The 23063-nt window shown below is 65.3% G+C and overlaps 1 protein-coding gene across 1 annotated transcript; it reads left to right on the top strand.

Annotated features, from left to right (window-relative positions):
- Positions 1 to 271: 271 nt before the first annotated feature.
- Positions 272 to 22149, top strand: PC (pyruvate carboxylase). The gene is made up of 21 exons (XM_084224096.1): positions 272 to 321; positions 2433 to 2559; positions 3548 to 3732; positions 4426 to 4591; positions 5558 to 5703; positions 6782 to 6899; positions 7628 to 7779; positions 8417 to 8535; positions 9071 to 9233; positions 9884 to 10066; positions 10690 to 10834; positions 11306 to 11395; positions 11907 to 12128; positions 13105 to 13261; positions 14143 to 14383; positions 15035 to 15284; positions 16218 to 16462; positions 17590 to 17769; positions 19124 to 19372; positions 20726 to 20866; positions 21668 to 22149. The coding sequence occupies exons 2-21, from the start codon at positions 2433 to 2435 to the stop codon at positions 21914 to 21916; spliced, it is 3528 nt and encodes a 1175-aa protein (XP_084080222.1). The 5' UTR covers positions 272 to 321; the 3' UTR covers positions 21917 to 22149.
- Positions 22150 to 23063: the final 914 nt, after the last annotated feature.

The following is a 23063-nucleotide window of genomic DNA, read 5'->3' on the forward strand; positions in this document are numbered from 1 at the left end:
CCCTCGCCTTTGGCTCCGCCCCCGCCCCGTCAGCGCCCGCGGATCCGCCAATGGCAGCGGGAGGCTCGGCTGTGACGTCACAGAGCCCCGCCCCGCTCGTGCGATGAGGGATGGGCGGGGCCTGAGGGGTGCGTGACATTTGTTTGAGCCAATGGCGAGGCGAGGGCGGAAGCCGCTGGGCCAATGAGGCGCCATGTTTGGTCAAAGGGGCGCGGTCCCCGCCAGCAGTGGGCGGGGCCGCTGGCGGGCGGCCAATGGGGGGAGAGGGGGCGTGGCCAGCGGGGCCGCCGGGACGCGGGGGGAAGCGGCGGTCGCGGAGCGGTGAGTGAGCAACCACGTGACCTCCGGTATCGCCCGACTGTCGCGACATGACCCCCGCCACGGAGGGCAGCGCTCGGGGGAGGGGGGGGACCAGGGGCAGCTGCGACCCCCGCGACTCCCGCGACCTGCCCCCCAAAACACACACAGCGGCGTTGGGGACCCCCCGTGGGGCCGGGACCCCCTATAGAACCCCTATAGATCCCCTATAGGACCCCTATAGGATCCCCTATAGGATTCCCTATAGGACTCCCTACAGGATCCCCAACGGGATCCCCTATAGGATCCCCTATAGATCCCCTACATGACCCCCTATAGGATTCCCTATAGGACCCCCTACAGGATCCCCAGCGGGATCCCCTATAGGACGCCCTATAGATCCCCTATAGATCCCCACAGGACCTCTATAGGATCCCCTATGGGACCCCCTATAGATCCCCTATAGATCCCTACATGATCCTTCATAAGATCCCCTATAGGTCCCCTATGGATCCCCTACAGGATCCCCTGTAGAACTCACGACCTTCTATAGGTCCTCAGAGTCCCTATGGGGCCCAGCACCACCTATAGGATCCCCTATAGGATCCCCTGTAGGAGCCTCTATAGAATCCCTATAGGATCTCCTGTAGAACTCGTGACCCTCTTTAGGTCCCCCTTAGGACCCCTTGTGGGGTTTGGGACCCCCTACAGGATCCCCTTTAGGATCCCCTATAGAACCGCCTACAGGACCCCCCTGTGGGGCCTGGGACCCCCTATAGGACCCCCTATAGGATCCCCTATAGGATCCCCCACAGGACCCCCTTGTGGGGTTTGGGACCCCCCACAGGACCCCCTGTGGGGCCCCCTATAAGGCTCAAGACCCCCCCGTGACCCCCACCGTAGGGTCAGGGACCCCCGTGCGAGCCCCCTCTCTGGAGCCCCTATAGAGCCGGAGCCCCAGTTTGCCCCAGTTTCCCCCAGTTTGTCCCAATTTCCCCCAGTTTGTCCCAATTTCCCCCAGTTCACCCCAGTTTACCCCAGTGCTCCCAGTTTGTCCCATTTCCCCCATTTCCCCATTCCCCATTTCTCCCCATTTTCCCCCATTTCCCATTTTTCCCCATTTCCCCCATTTCTCCCCATTTTCCCCCCATTTTTCCCCATTTCCCAATTTCCCCCATTTTTCCCCATTTTCCCCCATTTCCCCATTTCCCATTTTTCCCCCAATTTCCCCCATTCTCCCCCATTCGCCCCTCGGTGCCCCCGTTCCCCCCCCCGGCCCGGGCGGACTTTGCCCCCCCCCGGTCAATGATTCACCGGGGGGGGGTCGGGACGGGCGGGGGGCTCGGGAGGGAGGGGAGGGGACACCGGACGGACAGAGGGACACCGGACGGGGAGGGGACAGACAGGGGACAGCGCGAGGGGACAGCGCGGTCACGGTACCGGGGCTGGGGGGGGCCCCGGGGGGGTCCCGGGGGGGCTGGGGTCGTGCGGGGGGGGGAGGGGCACCTGTGCAAAGGGGGGGGAGGGGAATGGAGCAGGTTTGTGCACAATTTGAGGGGGGGTCCCGGAGGAGTTTGGGGGGGGGGGTGGGAGAGGTGCTCGTGCAAGGGGGGGGAGGGGGGGCTCCCGTGCAAGGGGGGGTTGTGCAAGGGGGGGAGGGGATGTGCAAAGGGGGGGGTTGTGCAAGGTGGGGGAGGGGGGGGTTGTGCAAGGTGGGGGGGGGGTTGTGCAAGGGGGGACAGGCCCGGGCAGGACCCTGAGTGTGCAAGGGGGGGGAGGGGGAGGGGGAGGGGGGGGTTGTGTAAAAATCCTGGTGCGGGGGGAGGGGATTTGGGGAGATTTCAGGGGATTTGGGGGATTTTGGTGGGGGAGGGGCGGTTTGGGGATTTTTTGGGGGATTTTTTGGGGGGAGACCCCCCCGTGCAGAGGCAGATCAAAGCGGGGGAGGGGTCAAAGGTCACTGGGGCAGAGGGGAGCGGGGGAGGGGCCCGGGGGCTTCTTGAGTCAAGGGGGGGTCAAAGGTCAGTGGGGCAGAGGGGAGTGGGGGGGGGGAGGGGAGGGGGATCCCCCGGGTTTGGGGGGGTCGGGGGCTGCACTGCCTGACCCCCCCCCAATTTCCTTCCTTCTCCCCCCAGATGTTCCAGCTGTGCCGCCCCCGCGGGGGCCGCGCCCTCCTGGGGCTGCGGCTGCTCCGGGGCCCCCCCGGGCCCGCCCGGCCCGTCAGCTACCGGCCCCTGCGCAAGGTCCTGGTGGCCAACCGGGGTGAGCGCCCCGGGACCCCCCCCCAAACCTTCCGGGACCCCTGGGACCCCCCCCTGAACCCCCTGAGACCCCCTGAACCCCCCCCGGGCCCGCCCGGCCCCTGCGCAAGGTCCTGGTGGCCAACCGGGGTGAGCGCCCCGGGACCCCCCCCTGAACCCCCCCTGAACACCCCGAGACCCCCCGAGACCCCCTGAACCCCCCCCAAAACCCCCGGGCCCGCCCGGCCCCTGCGCAAGGTCCTGGTGGCCAACCGGGGTGAGCGCCCCCGGGACCCCCCCTGAGACCCCCCAGGACCCCCCTGACCCCCTCTGTGTCCCCTGACCCCCCCCTCTGAGCCCCCCCGTGTCCCTTGAACCCCCCCGGCCCCGTGTGGCCCCAGCTGAGGTTGCCGAGCAGCTGTGCCGGTGTCCCCAGGTGTCCCCAAGGTGTCCCCATGTCCCCAAGCTGTCCCCAGGGTGAAGTCACCGCCCACGTGCACAGAGCTGAGGAGCCACATGGTGGCCGTGTCCTCAGGGTGTCCCCATGTCCCTGTGCCGTGTCCCCAATGTCCCTGTGCCATGTCCCCAATGTCCTCAGGGTGTCCCCATGTCCCTGTGCCGTGTCCCCAATGTCCCTGTGCCATGTCCCCAATGTCCTCAGGGTGTCCCCATGTCCCTGTGCCATGTCCCCAATGTCCCCGTGTCCCCAGGTGAGATCGCCATCCAGGTGTTCCGGGCCTGCACAGAGCTGGGGATCCGCACGGTGTCCCTGTGTCCCTCTGTCCCTGTGTCCCTGTCCCTGTGTCCCTGTCCCCAATGTCCCCAATGTCCCCGTGTCCCCAGGTGAGATCGCCATCTGGGTGTTCCGGGCCTGCATGGAGCTGGGGATCCGCACCGTGGCCGTGTCCCTGTCCCTCTGTCCCTGTCCCCAGGGTGTTCCCAGGGTGTTCCCAGGGTGTCCCCAATGTCCCCAGGGTGTCCCTGAGCTGTCCCTGTCCCCGTGTCCCCAGGTGAGATCGCCATCCGGGTGTTCCGGGCCTGCACGGAGCTGGGGATCCGCACCGTGGCCGTGTACTCGGAGCAGGACACGGGGCAGATGCACCGGCAGAAGGCGGACGAGGCGTACCTGGTGGGGAGGGGGCTGCCCCCCGTGCAGGCCTACCTGCACATCCCCGACATCATCCGGGTGGCACAGGTACCGCCACACCTGGGGACACGGGGGACACAGCTGGGACAGACCTGGGGACAGCTGGGGACACGGGGGACACGGGGGGACACACCTGGGGACATTGGGAGGGGGATACCCCTGTGCCCCCCAAAGCCCCTGTGGGTGCCCTGCTGTCCCCGTGGCTGCCCTGCTGTCCCCATGGGTGCCGTGCTGCCCCTATGGGTGCCCTGCTGTCCCTGTAGGTGCCCCCCTGTCCCCCCTGTCACCCCCGTGGGTGCCCTGCTGTCCCTGTGGGTGCCCCTCTGTCACTCCCATGGGTGCCCTGCTGTCCCCATGGGAGCCCTGTCCCCCCTGTGGGTGCCCCCCCCGTCCCCCCGTGACGCCCGGTGTCCCCGGTGTCCCCGTGGGTGCCCTGCTGTCCCTATGGGTGCCCTGCTGTCCCCGTGGGTGCCCCCCCTGTCCCCCCTGTCCCCGTGGGAGCCCCGTTCCCCCCGTGACGCCCGGTGTCCCGGTGTCCCCGTGGGTGCCCTGCTGTCCCCGTGGGTGCCCCTCTGTCCCCGTGGGTGCCCCCCCCGTGCCCCGTTCCCCCCGTCCCCCCGTGACGCCCGGTGTCCCCGTGGGTGCCCTGCTGTCCCCGTGGGTGCCCCCCCTGTCCCCCCTGTCCCCGTGGGAGCCCCGTTCCCCCCGTGACGCCCGGTGTCCCCGGTGTCCCCGGCGCAGGAGAACGAGGTGGACGCCATCCACCCCGGGTACGGGTTCCTGTCGGAGCGCGCCGATTTCGCCCAGGCCTGCCTGGACGCCGGCGTTCGCTTCGTGGGGCCGCGCCCCGACGTGGTCCGCAAGATGGGCGACAAAGTGGAGGCGCGGGCCATCGCCATCGCCGCCGGTGCGGCCCGGGGGTCAGGGCGGGGGGTTAGGGGGGCATTGGGGGGGGGTTAGAGGGGGATTTAGGGGGGTTAGAGGGGGATTGGGGGGGTTACAGGGGGATTTAGGGGGGTTAGAGGGGGATTGGGGGGGTTACAGGGGGATTTAGGGGGATTAAAAGGGGTTAAAGGGGGATTTAGGGGGGTTAGAGGGGGATTGGGGGGGTTACAGGGGGATTTAGGGGGGTTAGAGGGGCATTGGGGGGGTTAAAGGGGGATTAGGGGCGGTTAAAAGGGGATTTAGGGGGGTTAAAAGGGGTTAAAGGGGGATTTAGGGGGGGGTTGAGGGGGCATTTGGGGGGGTTAAAAGGGGTGTGGGGGGTTAAAGGGGGGTTAGAGGGGCATTGGGGGGGTTGAGGGGGCGATTGGGGGGGGTTAGAGGGGCATTGGGGGGGTTAAAAGGGGATTTAGGGGCTTAAAAGGGGTTAAAGGGGGATTTAGGGGGGTTAGAGGGGCATTGGGGGGGTTAAAAGGGGATTTAGGGGGCTTAAAAGGGGTTAAAGGGGGATTTAGGGGGGTTAGAGGGGCATTGGGGGGGGTTTGAGGGGGGTTAAAGGGGCATTTGGGGGGTTAAAGGGGCATTTGGGGGGGTTAAAGGGGCATTTGGGGGGGTTAAAAGGGGGTTTGGGAGGTTAAAGGGGGATTGGGGGGGTTAAAGGGGGTTTGGGGGGTTAAAGGGGGATTGGGGGGGTTAAAAGGGGGGTTTGAGGGGGATTTGGGGGGGCTTAAAAGGAGCACTTGGGGGGTTAAAGGGAATTGGGGGGGTTAAAGGGGATTGGGGGGTGTTAAAGGGGGATTTGGGGGGGTTCAAGGGTGATTTGGAAGGGATATGAGGCATTAGGAAAGGATCTAGGAGGATTTTGAGGTCTGGGGTGATTCTGGGGGGTCTCGGGGGGCTCAGGGGTCTCTGAGCCCCGCTGGTGCCGCAGGGGTGCCGGTGGTGCCGGGGACGCCGTCGCCGGTGTCGGCGCTGGCCGAGGCTCGGGACTTCGCCGCCCGCGTCGGGTTCCCGGTGATCCTCAAAGCCGCCCACGGCGGCGGCGGCCGCGGCATGAGGGTGGTCCGGGCCCCCCAGGTACCCACCCAGACCCCCAGACTCCAAATCCCCCAGGAGCACAAATCCCCCACACCACAAATCCCCCAGACCCCAAATCTCCTGGAATTCCAGCGCCCAGGAACACAAATCCCCCAGGAGCCCAAATCCCCCAAATCCAAATCCCCCAGACCCCAAATCCCCCAGGAGCCCGAATCCCCCAGACCCCCATCCATGGGAACACAGGTCACTCAAAATCTGAAATTCCCCAGACCCCAAACCCCCAGACCCCAAACCCCCCAGACCCCAAATCCCCCAGACCCCAAATCTCCTGGAATTCCAGCGCCCAGGAACACAAATCCCCCAGGAGCCCAAATCCCCCAAATCCAAATACCCCAGACCCCAAATTACCCTGAATCCAAATCCCCCAGACCCCCCATCCACAGGAACACAGGTCACTCAAAATCCCAAATTCCCCAGAACCCAAATCCCCCAGGAGCCCAAATCCCCCAAATCCAAATTCCCCAGACCCCAAATCCCCAGAACCCCAAATCCGCAGCAATCCCAACCCTCAGGAGCCCCAAATCCTGCATCTGGGAGGACCCCAAAACTGGGCTGGGGGGGACCCTGGATTTGGGGTAACCCCAGGCTTTGGGGTACCCAGATTTGGGGTAATGTGGTGGTGGGGGGGGAATCCCAAATTTGGGAAGACCCCAGATCTGGGATCTGGATTTGGGATCCACGGATTTGGGGTGGGGAGATATCCTGGGATTTGGGGTTCCTGGATTTAGGATCCCCAAAATTTGGGGTCCCTGCATTTGGGGGGAACTCGAGGCAGGGCAGTCCTGGGTTTTGGGGTCCCTGGAATTTGGGGTCCCTGGGTTTTGGGGTCCCTGGGTTTTGGGGTCCCTGAAATTTGGGGTCCCTGAAATTTGGGGTCCCTGGAATTTGGGGTGCCTGAAATTTGGGGTCACTGAAGTTTGGGGTCCCTGAAATTTGGGGTTCCTGGGTTTTGGGGTCCCTGGGTTTTGTGGGGTGGGGGTCCCTGGGTTTGGGGGTCCCTGTGTTTTGTGGGGGGGGTGTCCCTGGAATTTGGGGAGCCACTTTTGGGGTCCGGCAGGAGCTGGAGGAGAATTTCTCGCGCGCCACCTCGGAGGCGTTGGCCGCCTTCGGGAACGGGGACCTGTTCGTGGAGAAATTCATCGAGCGCCCGCGGCACATCGAGGTGCAGATCCTGGGTACGGCCCCGCAGCGCCCCGGGGTGCCAGCCCCGTCTGGGGGGTGCCAGCCCCGTCTGTGGGGTGCCAGCTCCATCTTTGGGGTCTGCTAGTCCATCTTTGGGGTGCCAGTTCCATTTTTGGGGTTCCCAGTTCCATCTTTGGGGTGCCACTTCCATCTTTGGGGTCTGTTGTTCCATTTTTGGGGTTCCCAGTTCCATCTTTGGGGTCTGTTGTTCCATTTTTGGGGTTCCCAGTTCCATCTTTGGGGTTCCAGTTCCATTTTGGGGTTCCCAGTTCCATCTTTGGGGTCTGTTGTTCCATTTTTGGGGTTCCCAGTTCCATCTTTGGGGTTCCAGTTCCATTTTGGGGGTTCCCAGTTCCATCTTTGGGGTCTGTTGTTCCATTTTTGGGGTTCCCAGTTCCATCTTTGGGGTTCCCAGTTCCATTTCTGGGGTTCCCATTCCGTTTTGGGGTGCCCAGGTGACTCCCACGGGAACGTGGTCCATCTCTTCGAGCGGGACTGCTCGGTGCAGGTCCCTTTTTGGGGTTCCCGGTTGAATTTTGGGGTTCCCAGATCCCTTTTTGGGGTTCCCATTCCGTTTTGGGGTCCCAGGTGACTCCCACGGGAACGTGGTCCATCTCTACGAGCGGGACTGCTCGGTGCAGGTCCCTTTTGGGGTCTGTTAGTCCATTTTGGGGTGAGTTGTTCCATTTTTGGGGTTCCCATTGCGTTTTGGGGTGCCCAGGTGACTCCCACGGGAACGTGGTCCATCTCTTCGAGCGGGACTGCTCGGTGCAGCGCCGGCACCAGAAGGTCGTGGAGATCGCCCCGGCCGCGCGGCTGCCCCCGGAGCTCCGCGCCCGCCTGGCCGACGACGCCGTGCGCCTGGCGCGGCAGGTGAGCCCGGGGACGGCCTGGGGACAGCGGGGACATTGTGGGGACAGTGGGGACAGAGCTGGGACAGGCCTGGGGACAGCAGGGACACGGCGGGGGCAGCCTGGAGGAATGAGGGTGGGATCCTGGGAGGACACTGGGGAGCCCAGGTGGACATCGAGTGACCCAGGGGGACACTGGGTGGCTCAGGTGGACACTGAGTGACTGAGGTGGACATTGGGTGGCTCAGGTGGACATCGAGTGACCAAGGTGGACATTGGGTGGCTCAGATGGACACTGAGTGACCAAGGTGGACATTGGGGGACTGAGATGGACATCGAGTGACCAAGGTGGACACTGAGTGGCTCAGATGGACATTGGGTGGCTCAGGTGGACACTGAGTGACCCAGATGGACATTGAGTGACCGAGGTGGACACTGAGTGACCAAGGTGGACATTGGGTGGCTCAGATGGACACTGGGTGGCTCAGGTGGACACTGGGGGGACTGAGATGGACCTTGGGGGACCAGGAGAACATCAAGGAGCCCTGGGAGCCCCCCAGGAGGACATTGGGGACCCCTGGGGGGCTCTGGGAGCTGGGGCTGGGGGTCCCTGGGAGCTGCAGCCCCCAGCCCCCGCTGAGGCCGGCCGGGGGTCCCAGGTGGGCTACGAGAACGCCGGCACCGTGGAGTTCCTGGTGGACCAGAGCGGCGAGTATTATTTCATCGAGGTCAACTCGCGGCTGCAGGTGGAGCACACGGTCACCGAGGAGATCACCGGGTGAGCCGGGACCCCCAACCCGGGGGGGACCCCCAAACCTGGGGGGGACCCAAAAACGGCGGGGGGAAAATCAAAAATGGCAGGGGGACACCAGAAATGGCAGGGGGACATCAAAAATGGCAGGGGGGACACCAAAAAAATGGCAAAGAAATGGTCCCCCATTGTCCCCTGTGCCCCATGTCCCCGTGCCCCCTAACCCCAATGTCCCCGCTGTCCCCGTGTCCCCAGGGTGGACCTGGTGCACGCGCAGCTGCAGGTGGCCGCGGGCCGCTCGCTGTCCCCGTGTCCCTAACCCGGTGTCCCCTCGCTGTCCCCGTGTCCCCAGGGTGGACCTGGTGCACGCGCAGCTGCAGGTGGCCGCGGGCCGCTCGCTGTCCCCGTGTCCCTGTGTCCCTAACCCCATGTCCCCTCACTGTCCCCGTGTCCCCAGGGTGGACCTGGTGCACGCACAGCTGCAGGTGGCCGCGGGCCGCTCGCTGTCCCCGTGTCCCTGTGTCCCTAACCCAGTGTCCCCTCGCTGTCCCCGTGTCCCCAGGGTGGACCTGGTACATGCACAGCTGCAGGTGGCCGCGGGCCGCTCGCTGCCCGAGCTGGGGCTGGAGCAGGAGCGGATCCGCGTGAACGGCTGCGCCATCCAGTGCCGCGTCACCACCGAGGACCCCGCGCGCGGCTTCCAGCCCGACACCGGCCGCATCGAGGTGCGGGACCCCCGCGGCGGCCCCGGGGCACCTCCGGGATGGGGACAGCACCGGGATGGAGACAGCCCCGGGATGGGGACAGCACCGGGATGGGGACAGCAGCGCGATGGGGACAGCACTGGGATGGGGACAGCAGCAGGGGAACCCCCGGGATGGGGACAGCCCCGGGATGGGGACAGCCCTGGGATGGGGACAGCACCGGGATGGGGACAGCCCCGGGAGCCCCAGGACACCGGGACGGGGGCAGCCCCGGGACCCCCGCCCGTGGATCCCCCCTGGGGCTTCCCTCGCTGTGTCCGTCGGTTTGGAGAGCTCTGTGGGTGTGTTTGTAGGATTTGGGGGTGTCTCTAGGGTTTTGGGGTCCCTCCTGCAGGTGTTCCGCTCCAGGGTGGGGATGGGGACCCACCTGGACGGGGCCTCGGGGTGTTCACAGATTTGGGGTGTCTATAGGATTTGGGTTGTTCCCATAGGATTTCGGGGTGTCTATAGGATTTGGTTGTTCCCATTGGATTTTGGGGTGTCTATAGGATTTGAGTTGTTCCCACTGGATTTTGGGGTGTTCCCATTGGATTTTGGTTGTTCCCATGGGGATTTGGTTGTTCCCACTGGATTTTGGGGGTGTCTCTAGGATTTGGGGGTGCCTCCCGCAGGTGTTCCGCTCCGGGGAGGGGATGGGGATCCGCCTGGACGGCGCCTCGGCCTTCCAGGGCGCTCTGATCTCGCCCCACTACGACTCGCTGCTGGTCAAGGTGGTGGCGCACGGGCCGGACCAGCCGGCGGCCGCGGCCAAGATGAGCCGGGCGCTGGCCGAGTTCCGCATCCGGGGGGTCAAGGTGGGCCCGGGGGTCCTGGGTGGGGGTCTGGGGGGGCTCGGGGGGGTCCTGGGTGGGGCACGAGGGGTTTGGGGAGGGGGGAATGGTGCAGGAAGGGATTTGGGGGGGCTCAGGGGGGTCCTGGGTGGGGCACGAGGGGTTTGGGGAGGGGGGGAACAGTGTGGGAAGGGATTTGGGGTGTCCTGGGGTGACATTGGGGGGTATTGGGGGGGGTCCTTGGGGGGCACGAGGGGGGTTGGGCTGGGGTCCTGCTGTGACCCAGGAAAGGTTTGGGGGTCTTGGGGGGGGTCTTGTGGTGGTGCATGGGAGGGTTTGGGGGATTTCGGGGGGGGTGAAGGGTTTGGGGGGGGTGGGGGGGCTTGGTGACCCCCCCCCATGCCCTTCAGAGGGATTTGGGGGGAAGGGGGGGGGTCTGAATGTCCCCGTGTGGATTTGGGGGGGGGTCTGAATGTCTCAATGTGGATTTGGGGGGGGTCTGAATGTCCCCATGTGGATTTGGGGGGGGTCTGATATGTCTGGGTGCCCCCTGACCCCTCCCCACCGCGGGGGTCTCTGGGTGCCCCCTGACCCCTCCCCACCCCGGGGGGCTCTGGGTGCCCCCTGACCCTGCTGTGTCCCCGCAGACCAACATCCCGTTCCTGCAGAACGTTCTGGCACACCCGCAGTTCCTGGCGGGCGCTGCCGACACGCAGTTCATCGACGAGAACCCCGAGCTCTTCCACCTGCGGCCGGGCCAGAACCGCGCCCAGAAACTGCTGCACTACCTGGGTCAGCCGGGGGGCACCTGGGGGGCACCTGGGGGGCGCCTGGGGGGCACCTGGGGGCACCTGGGGGGTTTTGGGGGGTTCTGTGCACACACCTGGGCCCCCATGGGGAACAGGAACCCAGCCCGGGTGAGCCCAGGTGTGCCCAGGTGAGCCCAGGTGTGCCCAGGTGTGGGGTTTGTCCCTCCCAGGTGTGCCCAGGTGTGCCCAGGTGTGCCCAGGTGTGGGGTTTGTCCCCCCCAGGTGTGCCCAGGTGTGCCAGGTGTGCCCAGGTGGGGGTTTGTCCCCCCCAGGTGTGCCCAGGGGTGGGGTTTGTCCCCCCCAGGTGTGCCCAGGGGTGGGGTTTGTCCCCCCCAGGTGTGAGAAACCCCCAAAAAGCCCTCTCCTGTGGGGTTTTGGGGGAGCCTGGGAAGGGTCTGGGGGGGTCCCCGGGGTTGTCACCTCCCTGTGTCACACCTGTCCCCGCCTCCCCCAGGTCACGTGATGGTGAACGGGCCCAGCACCCCCCTGCCGGTGAAGGCCAAGGCGGCGCTGGTGGAGCCCACTCCCCCCCCGGTGCCCATGGGTGAGTGGGGGGCCAGAGTGTCCCCAGGGTGTCCCCAGAGGGTCCCCAATGTGTCCCCAGAGTGTCCCCAGAGTGTCCCCAGAGTGCCCCGTGTTTGATGTGCCCTAGGCATGTGCCACCCCCAGTGCCATCTTCTGTCACCCCCTTCCTGACCTTGTACCCCACCTTGCTGCCCCCTCCCTGCCCCCTGCCCCCCTCTGATGCCCCCTGTCCCCCCCAGGTGTCCCCTGCCCCTCTCCCTGCCTCCGTGCCCCCTGTGCCCTCCATGCCCCCCTGCCCCCCTCCCTGCCCCCCTCTGATGCCCCCTGCCCCCCCAGGTGCCCCCTGCCCCCCTCTGACCCCCCTGTGCCCCCGAGGTGCCCCCTGCCCCTCCCTGCCCCCCCGACCCCCCCTCACCTCTGCCCCCCCAGGTGCCCCCTGCCCCCCTCGCTGCCCCCCCAGGTGCCCCCTTCTCCCCTCGCTGCCCCCCCAGGTGCCCCCCCGTGCCCCCCTGACCCTCACCTGTCCCCAGGTGCGCCGCCGGCGGGGCTGCGGGCCGTGCTGCAGCGGGAGGGCCCGGGGGGCTTCGCGCGGGCGCTGCGGGCGCACCGGGGGCTGCTGCTGACCGACACCACCTTCCGCGACGCCCACCAGTCCCTGCTGGCCACGCGCGTCCGCACCCGCGACCTCGCCCGCGTCGCGCCCTTCGTGGCCCACGCGCTCAGCCCCCTCTGCAGCATGGAGACCTGGGGAGGTGGGCGGGGCTTGAGGGGGAGGGGCTTGAGGGGCGGGGCTGGGGGGGAGGGGAGTGAGGGGGAAGGACTTGATGGGGTGGGACAGCAAAGGGAATGTAGGTGTTAGTGAGGGGAGGAGCTTAATTGGGTGGAGCAGTGAGGGGAGGGGCTTAATTGGGTGGAGCAGTGAGGGGAGGGGCTTGATGTGGAGGGGCCACAAAGGGAATGTAGGTGTTAGTGAGGGGAGGAGCTTAATTGGTTGGCACAGTGAGGGGTGGAGCTTAATTGGGTGGGGCCGTGAGGGGAGGAGCCTAATTGGGTGGGGCAGTGCAGGGAGGAGCTTAATTGGGTGGGGCAGTGAGGGGAGGGCCTTAATTGGGTGGGGCAGTGCCAGGAGGAGCTTAATTGGGTGGGGCAGTGAGGGGAGGAGCTTAATTGGGTGGGACAGTGAGGGGAGAGGTTTAATGGGGTGTGGCGGTGAGGGGAGGGGCTTAATGGGGTGTGGCAGAGAGGGGAGGGATTTAATAGGGTGGGACAATGAAGGGAGGAGCTTGACGGGGCAGGGCAGTAAGGGGAGGGGTTTAATGGGGTGTGGCAGTGAGGGGAAGGGTCTAACAGGGTGAGGCACGAAAGGGGAGGGGCCAAACAGGGCATGACAGAGAGGGAGTGGTCTTAGGAGGGTGGGGTAGAGGGGGAGGAGCCTAAAAGGGTGTGGCTTAAAGAGTGGGGCATTCATGGGAGGGGTTTCAATGGGAGCACCTGGGGCTGAGGAGAAATGGCCCAGGGGGCGGAGCTTGAGTGGGTGGGGGTCGGGTGTGGCTTTTGGGGCGGGGCTTCCCCTGTGAGTGTGGCTTGCACAGGAACAGGGGGTGTGGCCAAGGGGGCAAGGGCAGGGTTTGAATGAAGGGGCGTGGTTTCATTTGGTGGGCGTGGCTCACCTGTGCGGGGCGTGGCTCCTCCCGGGGGGGCGTGTCTGAGGCCCGGGCGTGTCCCCAGGCGCCACCTTCGACGTGGCCATGCGGTTCCTGCACGAGTGTCCCTGGGAGCGGCTGCGGGAGCTGCGGCGCCTCGTGCCCAACATCCCCTTCCAGATGCTTCTGCGCGGGGCCAACGCCGTGGGCTACACCAACTACCCCGACAACGTGGTGTACCGGTGAGGGGACACGGGGGGACACCATGGGGACACCACGGAGACATGGGGACATGGGGAACATGGGGACACCATGGGGACACAACGTGGTGCACCAGTGAGGGGACACGGGGATACAGGGGACACCATGGGGATATCATGGGGACACAACGTGGTGTACCGGTGAGGGACACGGGGGGACACCATGGGGACATCACGGGGACATGGGGAACATGGGGACACCATGGGGACACAACGTGGTGTACCGGTGAGGGACACGGGGGGACACCATGGGGACATCACGGGGACATGGGGAACATGGGGACACCATGGGGACACCATGGGGACACAACGTGGTGCACCAGTGAGCGGGGACACCGCAGGGATGCCACAGGGACATGGGGACATGGAGGGGCAGAGAGGGACATGGGGGGACAGAAGACACTGTGGGGACATTGGGGTCATTGGGGACATGGGGACATGGAGGGACATGGGGACACTGGGGACATTGGGGACATGGGGGACGTGGAGGGACATGGAGGGACAGAGAGGGACATGGGGACATTGGGGTCATGGGGGACATTGGGGTCATTGGGGACATTGGGGACATTGGGGACATGGGGACATTGGGGTCATGGGGGACATTGGGGTCATTGGGGACCTGGGGACATTGGGGTCATTGAGGACATGGGGACATTGGGGACATTGGGGACATGGGGACATTGGGGACATGGAGAGATGGGGACACAGAGGACATTGGTGACATTGGGAGCACGGAGAGACGTGGGGCAAGGGACAAGGGTGGACATGCCAGGACAGGGGACAGCCACCCTGTGGACACGAAAAGGGGACATGGAGGACAGGACTGACCCCGTGTCCCCGCCGTGTCTCCGCGGCGTCCCCAGGTTCTGCGAGGTGGCGGTGGCCAACGGCATGGACATCTTCCGCGTCTTCGACGCGCTCAACTACATGCCCAACCTGCTGCTGGGCGTGCAGGCGGCGGGCAGCGCCGGCGCCGTGGTGGAGGCCGCGCTCTCCTACACCGGCGACGTGGCCGACCCCGGCCGCACCAAGTACAGCCTGCAGTACTACCTGGGGCTGGCCCGCGAGCTGGTGGCAGCGGGGACACACGTGCTCTGCATCAAGGTGGGGATTTGGGGGAGTTTGGGTGAAATTTGGGGGGATTTGGGGGAGTTTGGGGAGGTTTGGGGGGTTTGGGGGGGATTTGGGGGCGCACCAAGTACAGCCTGCAGTACTACCTGGGGCTGGCCCGCGAGCTGGTGGCAGCGGGGACACACGTGCTCTGCATCAAGGTGGGGGGCTGGGGGGTTTGGGGGCTGCTGGAGGGGTTTGGGGGGATTTGGGGGGGCTTGGGGGGGATTTGGGTGGGATTTGGGGGGGTTTGGGGGGGTTTTGGGGGAAGGGGATGGGAGCTGGTGGCAGCGGGGACACACGTGCTCTGCATCAAGGTCTGGGTTTGGGAGGATTTGGGGGAGTTTGGGGGGGAGTTGGGGGTCCTAGGAGATTGTGGTAGCAGGGACACACATGCTCTGCATGAAGGTCGGGGTTTGGGAGGGTCTGGGGGGTGCTGGGGGGGTTTGGGGGAGATTTGGGGGGATTTGATGGAGTTTGGGGGGAGTTTGGGGGGATTGGGAAGGGGATTTGGGGGATGGAAGGGAGGGTCTGGGGAGGTTTGGAGCTCCCCTGTTGTCCAAGGCCGGGCTGGATGAGGAGTGGGACACTGAGGGTCCCCGCGCCCCCCGTGCCCCCCGGGTGACCCCCGTGTCCCCCGGGCAGGACATGGCGGGGCTGCTGACCCCCGCGGCCGCCCGGCTGCTGGTGGGGGCCCTGCGGGAGCAGCACCCCGAGGTGCCCCTGCACGTGCACACCCACGACACGGCCGGCGCCGGCGTCGCCTCCATGCTGGCGGCCGCCCAGGCCGGCGCCGACGTGGTGGACGTGGCCGTGGACGCCATGTCCGGCATGACCTCCCAGCCCAGCATGGGCGCCGTGGTGGCCTGCGCCCGAGGGACACCCCTGGACACAGGTGGGGACAGCGGGGACAGCGGGGACGGCGACCGGGAGGGGTGCAGGGGGAGGGGGGTGACGGGGGTGGGGGGACACGGAGGGGTTGGGGGGACACAGAGGGGTTGGGGTGTCACCAGGGGTTTGGGGGGACAGAGAGGGGTTGGGGGGATAGAGAGGGGTTGGGGGGACACAGAGGGGTTTGGGGTGCCACCAGGGGTTTGGGGGGTCACCAGGGGTTTGGGGTGTCAGCAAGGGTTTGAGATGTCACCAAGCTCTGAGGAGCCACAGTGGCCCTACAGGTGCCACCACAGTCCTGAGGGTGCCACAATGGCCATGGAGGTGCCACCACAGTCCTGGGGGTGCCACCACAGTCCTGGAGGTGCCACAATGGCCATGGAGGTGCCACCACAGTCCTGGGGGTGCCACCACAGTCCTGGAGGTGCCACAATGGCCATGGAGGTGCCACCACAGTCCTGGGGGTGCCACCACAGTCCTGGAGGTGCCACAATGGCCATGGAGGTGCCACCACAGTTCAGGAGGTGCCACCACAATCCTGGAGGTGCCACCACAGTTCAGGAGGTGCCACCACAATCCTGGAGGTGCCACCACAGTTCAGGAGGTGCCACCACAATCCTGGAGGTGCCACCACAGTTCAGGAGGTGCCACCACAATCCTGGAGGTGCCACAATGGCCATGGAGGTGCCACCAGAGTCCTGGGGGTGCCACCACAATCCTGGAGGTGCCACCACAGTCCTGGGGGTGCCACAATGGCCATGGAGGTGCCACCACAGTTCAGGAGGTGCCACCACAGCCACGACTTCATTCCGAATCCAAGACCCCCCGCACACCACCGCCCCGCCGTGTCCCCGCCGTGTCCCTGCCGTGTCCCTGCCATGTCCCCACAGTCTCCCCACATGTCCCCACGCGTCCCCTCGTGTCCCCTCGTCCCCAGGCATCGAGCTGGAGCGTGTCTTCGAGTACAGCGAGTACTGGGAGGCGGCACGGGGCCTCTACGCCGCCTTCGACTGCACGGCCACCATGAAGTCGGGCAACGCCGACGTCTACGAGAACGAGATCCCGGGCGGGCAGTACACCAACCTGCACTTCCAGGCCCACGCCATGGGGCTGGGACACAAGTTCAAGGAGGTCAAGAAGGCCTACACCGAGGCCAACAAGCTGCTCGGGGACCTCATCAAGGTGGGGGCTCCTGGGGGTGGCGGGGGCTCTGTGGGGCGGGGGTCTCCAAGAGAAGGTGTTCATGGGGTGGGGGTCTCCAAGAGAAGGTCTCTGTGGGGTGGGGGTCTCCAGGAGAAGGTCTCTGTGGGGTGGGGGTCTCCAGGAGAAGGTGTCCGTGGGGTGGGGGAGCTCTGTGGGGTGGGTGGTCTCTAAGAGAAGGTGTCCGTGGGGTGGGGGGTCTCCAAGAGAAGGTGTCTGTGGGGTGGGGGTCTCCAGGAGAAGGTCTTTGTGGGGTGGGGGTCTGCAGGAGAAGGTGTCCATGGGGTGGGGGAGCTCTGTGGGGTGGGTGGTCTCTAAGAGAAGGTGTCCATGGGGTGGGGGGTCTCCAAGAGAAGGTGTCTGTGGGGCAGATGGTCTCCATGGGGTGGGGGGTCTCCATGGGGTGGGTGGTCTCCATGGCTGGGTGTTCCACCAAGAGCGGTCACGTGGTGACCCCCAAGGTGACCCGTGAGGGTCCCCCCAAGCTGACCCATGAAGTGACCCCCAAGATGACCCCAAGAGCTGACCCATGAAGTGACCCCCAAGCTGACCCATGAAGTGACCCCTAAGATGACCCCAAGAGCTGACCCATGAAGTGACCCCTAAGATGACCCCAAGAGCTGACCCATGAAGTGACCCCTAAGATGACCCCAAGAGCTGACCCCAGAGGTTTCCTCCACACTGACCCAAGAGCCGATCCTTGAGCTGACCCCAAGGTGACCCCAAGTTGCCCCATGGGTTACCCCAAGAGTGGACTGTGAGGTGACCCCGAGGTGACCCTGAGGTGACCCTGAGGTGACCCTGCTGGCCCCGAGGTGACCCCAAGGTGGCCCTGTGGTGACCCAAGAGCCAATCCTTGAGTTGACCCCAAGTTGCCCCATGGGTTACCCCAAGAGTGGACTGTGAGATGACCCTGAGGTGGCCCCAAGGTGACCCCGAGGTGGCCCTGGTGACCCCTGGTGACCCTGAGGTGACCCTGGTGACCCTGAGGTGACCCCGAGATGACCATGGTGGCCCTGGTGACCCCGAGGTGGCCCTGGTGACCCCTGGTGACCCCGAGGTGACCCTGGTGACCCCTGGTGACCCCGAGGTGGCCCCGCTGCCTGCAGGTGACGCCGACCTCGAAGGTGGTGGGGGACCTGGCGCAGTTCATGGTGCAGAACGGGCTGTCCCGGGAGGAGGTGGAGGCGCGGGCGGACGAGCTCTCCTTCCCCCTGAGCGTGGTGGAGTTCCTGCAGGGACACATCGGGGTCCCCCCGGGGGGCTTCCCCGAGCCCTTCCGCTCCCGGGTGGGTCCTGCGGGGCGCCGGGAGGCGCTGGGAGGGACTGGGAGGGACTGGGATGGAGTGGGAGGCACTGGGATGGAGTGGGAGGGACTGGGATGGCACTGGGATGGCACTGGGAGGGACTGGGATGGAGTGGGATGGGACTGGGAGGGACTGGGATGGAGTGGGAGGGACTGGGATGGCACTGGGAGGGACTGGGATGGCACTGGGAGGGACTGGGAGGGACTGGGAGGGACTGGGAGGGACATGGTGTCCCCCATTCCCACGTCCCCTGTCCCATGGTGCCCCCACCCCAATTCCCCTGGTGTCCCCTGTCCTGTTGCCATGTCCCCTGTCCCATTCCCATGGTGTTTCCCCTGTCCCCTGTCCCCATTCCCCTGCTGTCCCTGTCCCTTGCTGTCCCCACCGGTGCCCCCAGGTGCTGAAGGACCCCATGTCCCCTGGTGTCCCCTGCTGTCCCCTGCTGTCTCTGTCCCCAGGTGCTGAAGGACCCCATGTCCCCTGCTGTCCCCTGTCCCCATTCCCATGGTGTCCCCTGCTGTCCCTGTCCCCTGCTGTCCCCTGTCCCCATTCCCATGGTGTCCCCTGCTGTCCCTGTCCCCAGGTGCTGAAGGACCCCATGTCCCCTGCTGTCCCTGTCCCCATTCCCATGGTGTCCCCTGCTGTCCCTGTCCCCAGGTGCTGAAGGACCCCATGTCCCCTGCTGTCCCCTGTCCCCATTTCCATGGTGTCCCCTGCTGTCCCTGTCCCCATTCCCATGGTGTCCCCTGCTGTCCCTGTCCCCAGGTGCTGAAGGACCCCATGTCCCCTGCTGTCCCCTGTCCCCATTTCCATGGTGTCCCCTGCTGTCCCTGTCCCCTGCTGTCCCCTGCTGTCCCTGTCCCCAGGTGCTGAAGGACCCCATGTCCCCTGCTTTCCCTGTCCCCTGCTGTCCCTGTCCCCATTCCCATGGTGTCCCTGTCCCTGTCCCCCGCTGTCCCTGTCCCCGTTCCCATGGTGTCCCTGCTGTCCCCAGGTGCTGAAGGACCCCCTGTCCCTGTCCCTGTCCCCGTTCTCATGCTGTCCCTGTCCCTGTCCCTGTCCCCATTCTCACGCTGTCCCTGTCCCTGTCCCTGTCCCTGTCCCCGTTCTCACGCTGTCCCTGTCCCTGTCCCCTGCTGTCCCCAGGTGCTGAAGGACCCCATGTCCCTGTCCCTGTCCCCGTTCTCACGCTGTCCCTGTCCCTGTCCCTGCTGTCCCCAGGTGCTGAAGGACCCCATGTCCCTGTCCCTGTCCCCGTTCTCACGCTGTCCCTGTCCCTGTCCCCTGCTGTCCCTGTCCCCGTTCTCACGCTGTCCCTGTCCCCTGCTGTCCCCAGGTGCTGAAGGACCTGCCGCGGGTGGAGGGGCGCCCGGGGGCGTCGCTGCCGCCGCTGGATTTCGAGGCGCTGGGGCGGGAGCTGGGGGCGCGGCACGGGGCCCCCCCCAGCGCCGAGGAGCTGCTCTCGGCCGCGCTCTACCCCAAGGTCTACGACGAGTTCCGAACCTTCAGCAGCACCTTCGGGCCCGTGGCCTGCCTGGGCACACGGCTCTTCCTCGAGGGGCCCACCATCGCCGAGGAGTTCGAGGTGGGGACACTGGGATCAAACTGGGAGGGACTGGGGGGGCTGGGATCAAACTGGGAGGGACTGGGGGGGCTGCTGGGGGGCTGGGATCAAACTGGGAGGGACTGGGAGGGATTGCAGGGGGGCTGGGATCAAACTGGGAGGGACTGGGGGGGCTGGGGGGGGGACTGCAGGGGGATTGGGATCAAACTGGGAGGGACTGGGGGGGCTGGGATCAAACTGGGAGGGACTGGGAGGGATTGGGGGGGATTGGGATCAAACTGGGAGGGACTGGGGGGGATTGGGGGGGGGACTGGGATCAAACTGGGAGGGACTGGGGGGGCTGGGGGGGGGACTGGGATCAAACTGGGAGGGACTGGGGGGGCTGGGATCAAACTGGGAGGGACTGGGAGGGATTGGGGGGGATTGGGATCAAACTGGGAGGGACTGGGGGGGATTGGGGGGGGGACTGCAGGGGGATTGGGATCAAACTGGGAGGGATTGGGGGGATTGGGGGGATATTGGGATCAAACTGGGATGGAGTGGGAGGGATTGGGGGGGGTTGAGGGGGGATTGGGGGGGGATTGGGGGGATTTGGGGGGATTGGGGGGGCTGGGGGCAGTTGGGGGGGGATTGGAGGGGATTGGGGGGGACTGGGAAGAGATTGGGAGGGACTGGGATCAAACTGGGATGGACTGGAAGGGACTGGGGGGGGATTGGGGGGGATTAGGGGGGTTGGGAGGGGACTGGGAGGGATTGGGGGGGCACTGGAGGGGAGTGCGACTTGTGCACGCCTGGAACTCTTTGCCGAGCCCTGGACCCCCTTACACACCAGTTACACACCAGTTACACACCAGTTACACACCCCTGGACACCCTTACCTTACACACCAGTTACACACCAGTTACACACCAGTTACACACCAGTTACACCTGATTTACTCGCACTTTGCTCGCAGGTGGAGCTGGAGCGGGGTAAGACCCTGCACATCAAGGCCCTTACACAGCAGTTACACAGCATTTACACACCCCTGGATGCCCTCACACACCCCTTACACCTGATTTACACTCTGTTTACTCATGCTTTGCTCCAAGGTGGAGCTGGAGCGGGGTAAGACCCTGCACATCAAGGCCCTTACACAGCAGTTACACACCAGTTACACACCCGTTACACACCCCTGGATGCCCTTACACACCCCTTACACCTGATTTACACTCTGTTTACTCATGCTTTACTCGCAGGTGGAGCTGGAGCGGGGTAAGACCCTGCACATCAAGGCCCTTACACAGCAGTTACACAGCAGTTACACAGCCCTGGATGCCCTCACACATCCCTTACACCTGATTTACACTCTGTTTACTCGCACTTTACTCCCAGGTGGAGCTGGAGCGGGGTAAGACCCTGCACATCAAGGCGCTGGCGCTCGGGGACCTGAACGCGGCCGGGCAGCGCGAGGTTTTCTTCGAGCTCAACGGGCAGCTGAGATCCATCCTGGTCCGGGACACGCAGGCACTCAAGGTGGGCTGGGGGGATTGGGGGGATTTGGGGGATTTGGGGGGGATTGGGGGGGATTGGGGGGCAGTTCGGGGGGTTTGGGGGATTCTGGGGGGATTTCGGGTGGATTTGGGGGAGATCTGAGGGGGTTTGGGAGGGATTTGGGGGAAGTTTGGGAGGGATTTGGGGGTTTGAGAGGAATTTGGGGGGATTTGGGGGAGTTCAGGGGGATTTGGGGGGATTTGGGGGAGATTTGAGGGGGTTTGGGAGGGATTTGGGGGGATTTGAGAGGAATTTGGGGGGATTTAGGGGAGTTCAGGGGGATTTGGGGGAGTTCAGGGGGATTCGGGAGGATTTGGGAGGAAGTTGGGGGATTTTGGGGGGATTTGGGGGCGGTTTGGGAACAATTTGGGGGAATTTGGAGGGAATTCGGGGGATTTGAGGTGATTTGGGGGGAATTTGAGGGGGAATCTTTTGGGGCTGGATGGGCAACCGAGCTCCAGCCTGGGGAAAGGGACTTTTGGGGGGGCTTGAGGGGATTTTGGGGTGGATCTGAGGGGATTTTGGGGGTGTCTGAGGGGATTTGGGGGGGTCTGATGGGATTTTGGGATGGATCTGTATTTTTCCAGGGCTCTGAGAGAGTTTTTGGGGGCGTTTCGGAGGCTCTGAGCAGCTTTGGGGGCTCTGAGGGACTTTGAGGGGACCCCGGGGTGACTTTGGGGGGACTCCAGGAGGTTCTGCCCGAGGCCAGGAGCTCGGGGGTGACTTTGGGGTGACTTTGGGGTGACTTTGGGGACGCCCTGACCCCCCGCTCCCCCTCCCCAGGAGATGCACGTGCACCCCAAGGCCGAGAAGGGCGCCAAGGGCCAGGTGGGCGCCCCGATGCCGGGGGAGGTGGTCGAGGTGCGGGTCAAGGAGGGGACGACGGTGGCCAAGGGGGACCCGCTGTGCGTGCTCAGCGCCATGAAGATGGAGACCGTGGTGACGGCGCCCGTGGGGGGCAAAGTCACCAAGGTCCACGTGCGCCCCGGGCTCAGCCTCGAGGGCGAGGACCTCATCGTCGTCATCGAGTAGATTTCGGGGGGTTCTCCCCCCCCCCAAAAAAACCCCCCCGAGTTACCCCAAAACTCCCCCGGAAACGACCTCGCAGAAATGGGGCGCGGCCCCTTTAAGAGCCCCCTGCCCGTGGGTGGCGCCCTCTGGCGGGCGCTGGGCGGTACAACAAGGCCTTAATTAGGGGGGGCGTGTCTTAATTAGGGTGGGGCCACGTCTTAATTAGGAGGTGCCCTGTGAAGGGGGTCCCGCGTTGGGGGAACACCTCAATTTTGAGGGGGGGACGACCCTAGTTGGGGGGGGGGGGGTCCCTTTTTTAGGGTGGTACGATCCATTTCGGGGGGGGGAGGCGACGCACCCCCCCAATAATTAGGGTGCCTCCCCCCCCTTTTTTTTTGGGCATTTCACCCCAAATTTGGGGGCTGAAACTTCTTGGGGGGGTGGGGCAGAGTTTGGAAGGGGGGGTCACCCCCTTTTTGGGGCAGGGGCTTCACTTCCCCCGATTTTGTCATTTCCTCCCCCCCCATTTTGAGCCACACCCCCCCCCCCCGTTTTTTGGGGTCTCCCCCCCATTTTTGGGGTCCCCTCGCACCTTGGGGGGCCCCCACCCTCCCCCATCCCTGCCAAGCTGCCTTAGGGGGATCTGGAGGATTTGGGGGAGGGGGAGGGTTCTCGTGGGTGTGGCCGCCCCTCCCCCATCTCCCCCCTCCCCCCCCCGCTTTTGCCAAACGCCCCCGGGGGTGGGGGAGGGGAGGGGGCGGAGCCTGTGACCAAAGGGGGGAATTGAACTGGACTTTGTGGGGGGGAGGGCCGCCCCTCCCCCCCTCCCTTCGGAACTGGAGAGGGAGGGGCCGCCCCTCCCCCATCACCCCCTCCCCCACCCCCCCATTTTGGGGGGTCCCGGGCAATAAAAACTGGACTAACAGCACCTGTGGTGTGGGGGAGGGGCTGCCGAGACCCCCGGGCGACCCCCAAGGTGGGACCCTCATGGAGGAGGCGTGGCCTGAGCCAGCGGGGGCGTGGCCTCCATCACGAAGGGCGTGGTCAGTGAGCACAGAGGGGCTTTAATACCCAAGGGGGGGCAAAGTGGGCGTGGCTTCAATCCCAAATCCCCCCCGAGCCCAAAACTGGGCATGTCCCTGCCTAAAGTGGGTGTGTCCCTCCCCTA

Source organism: Fringilla coelebs, assembly GCF_963513975.1.
Source record: "Fringilla coelebs genome assembly, chromosome: 33".
NCBI classification, from domain to species: Eukaryota; Metazoa; Chordata; class Aves; order Passeriformes; family Fringillidae; genus Fringilla; species Fringilla coelebs.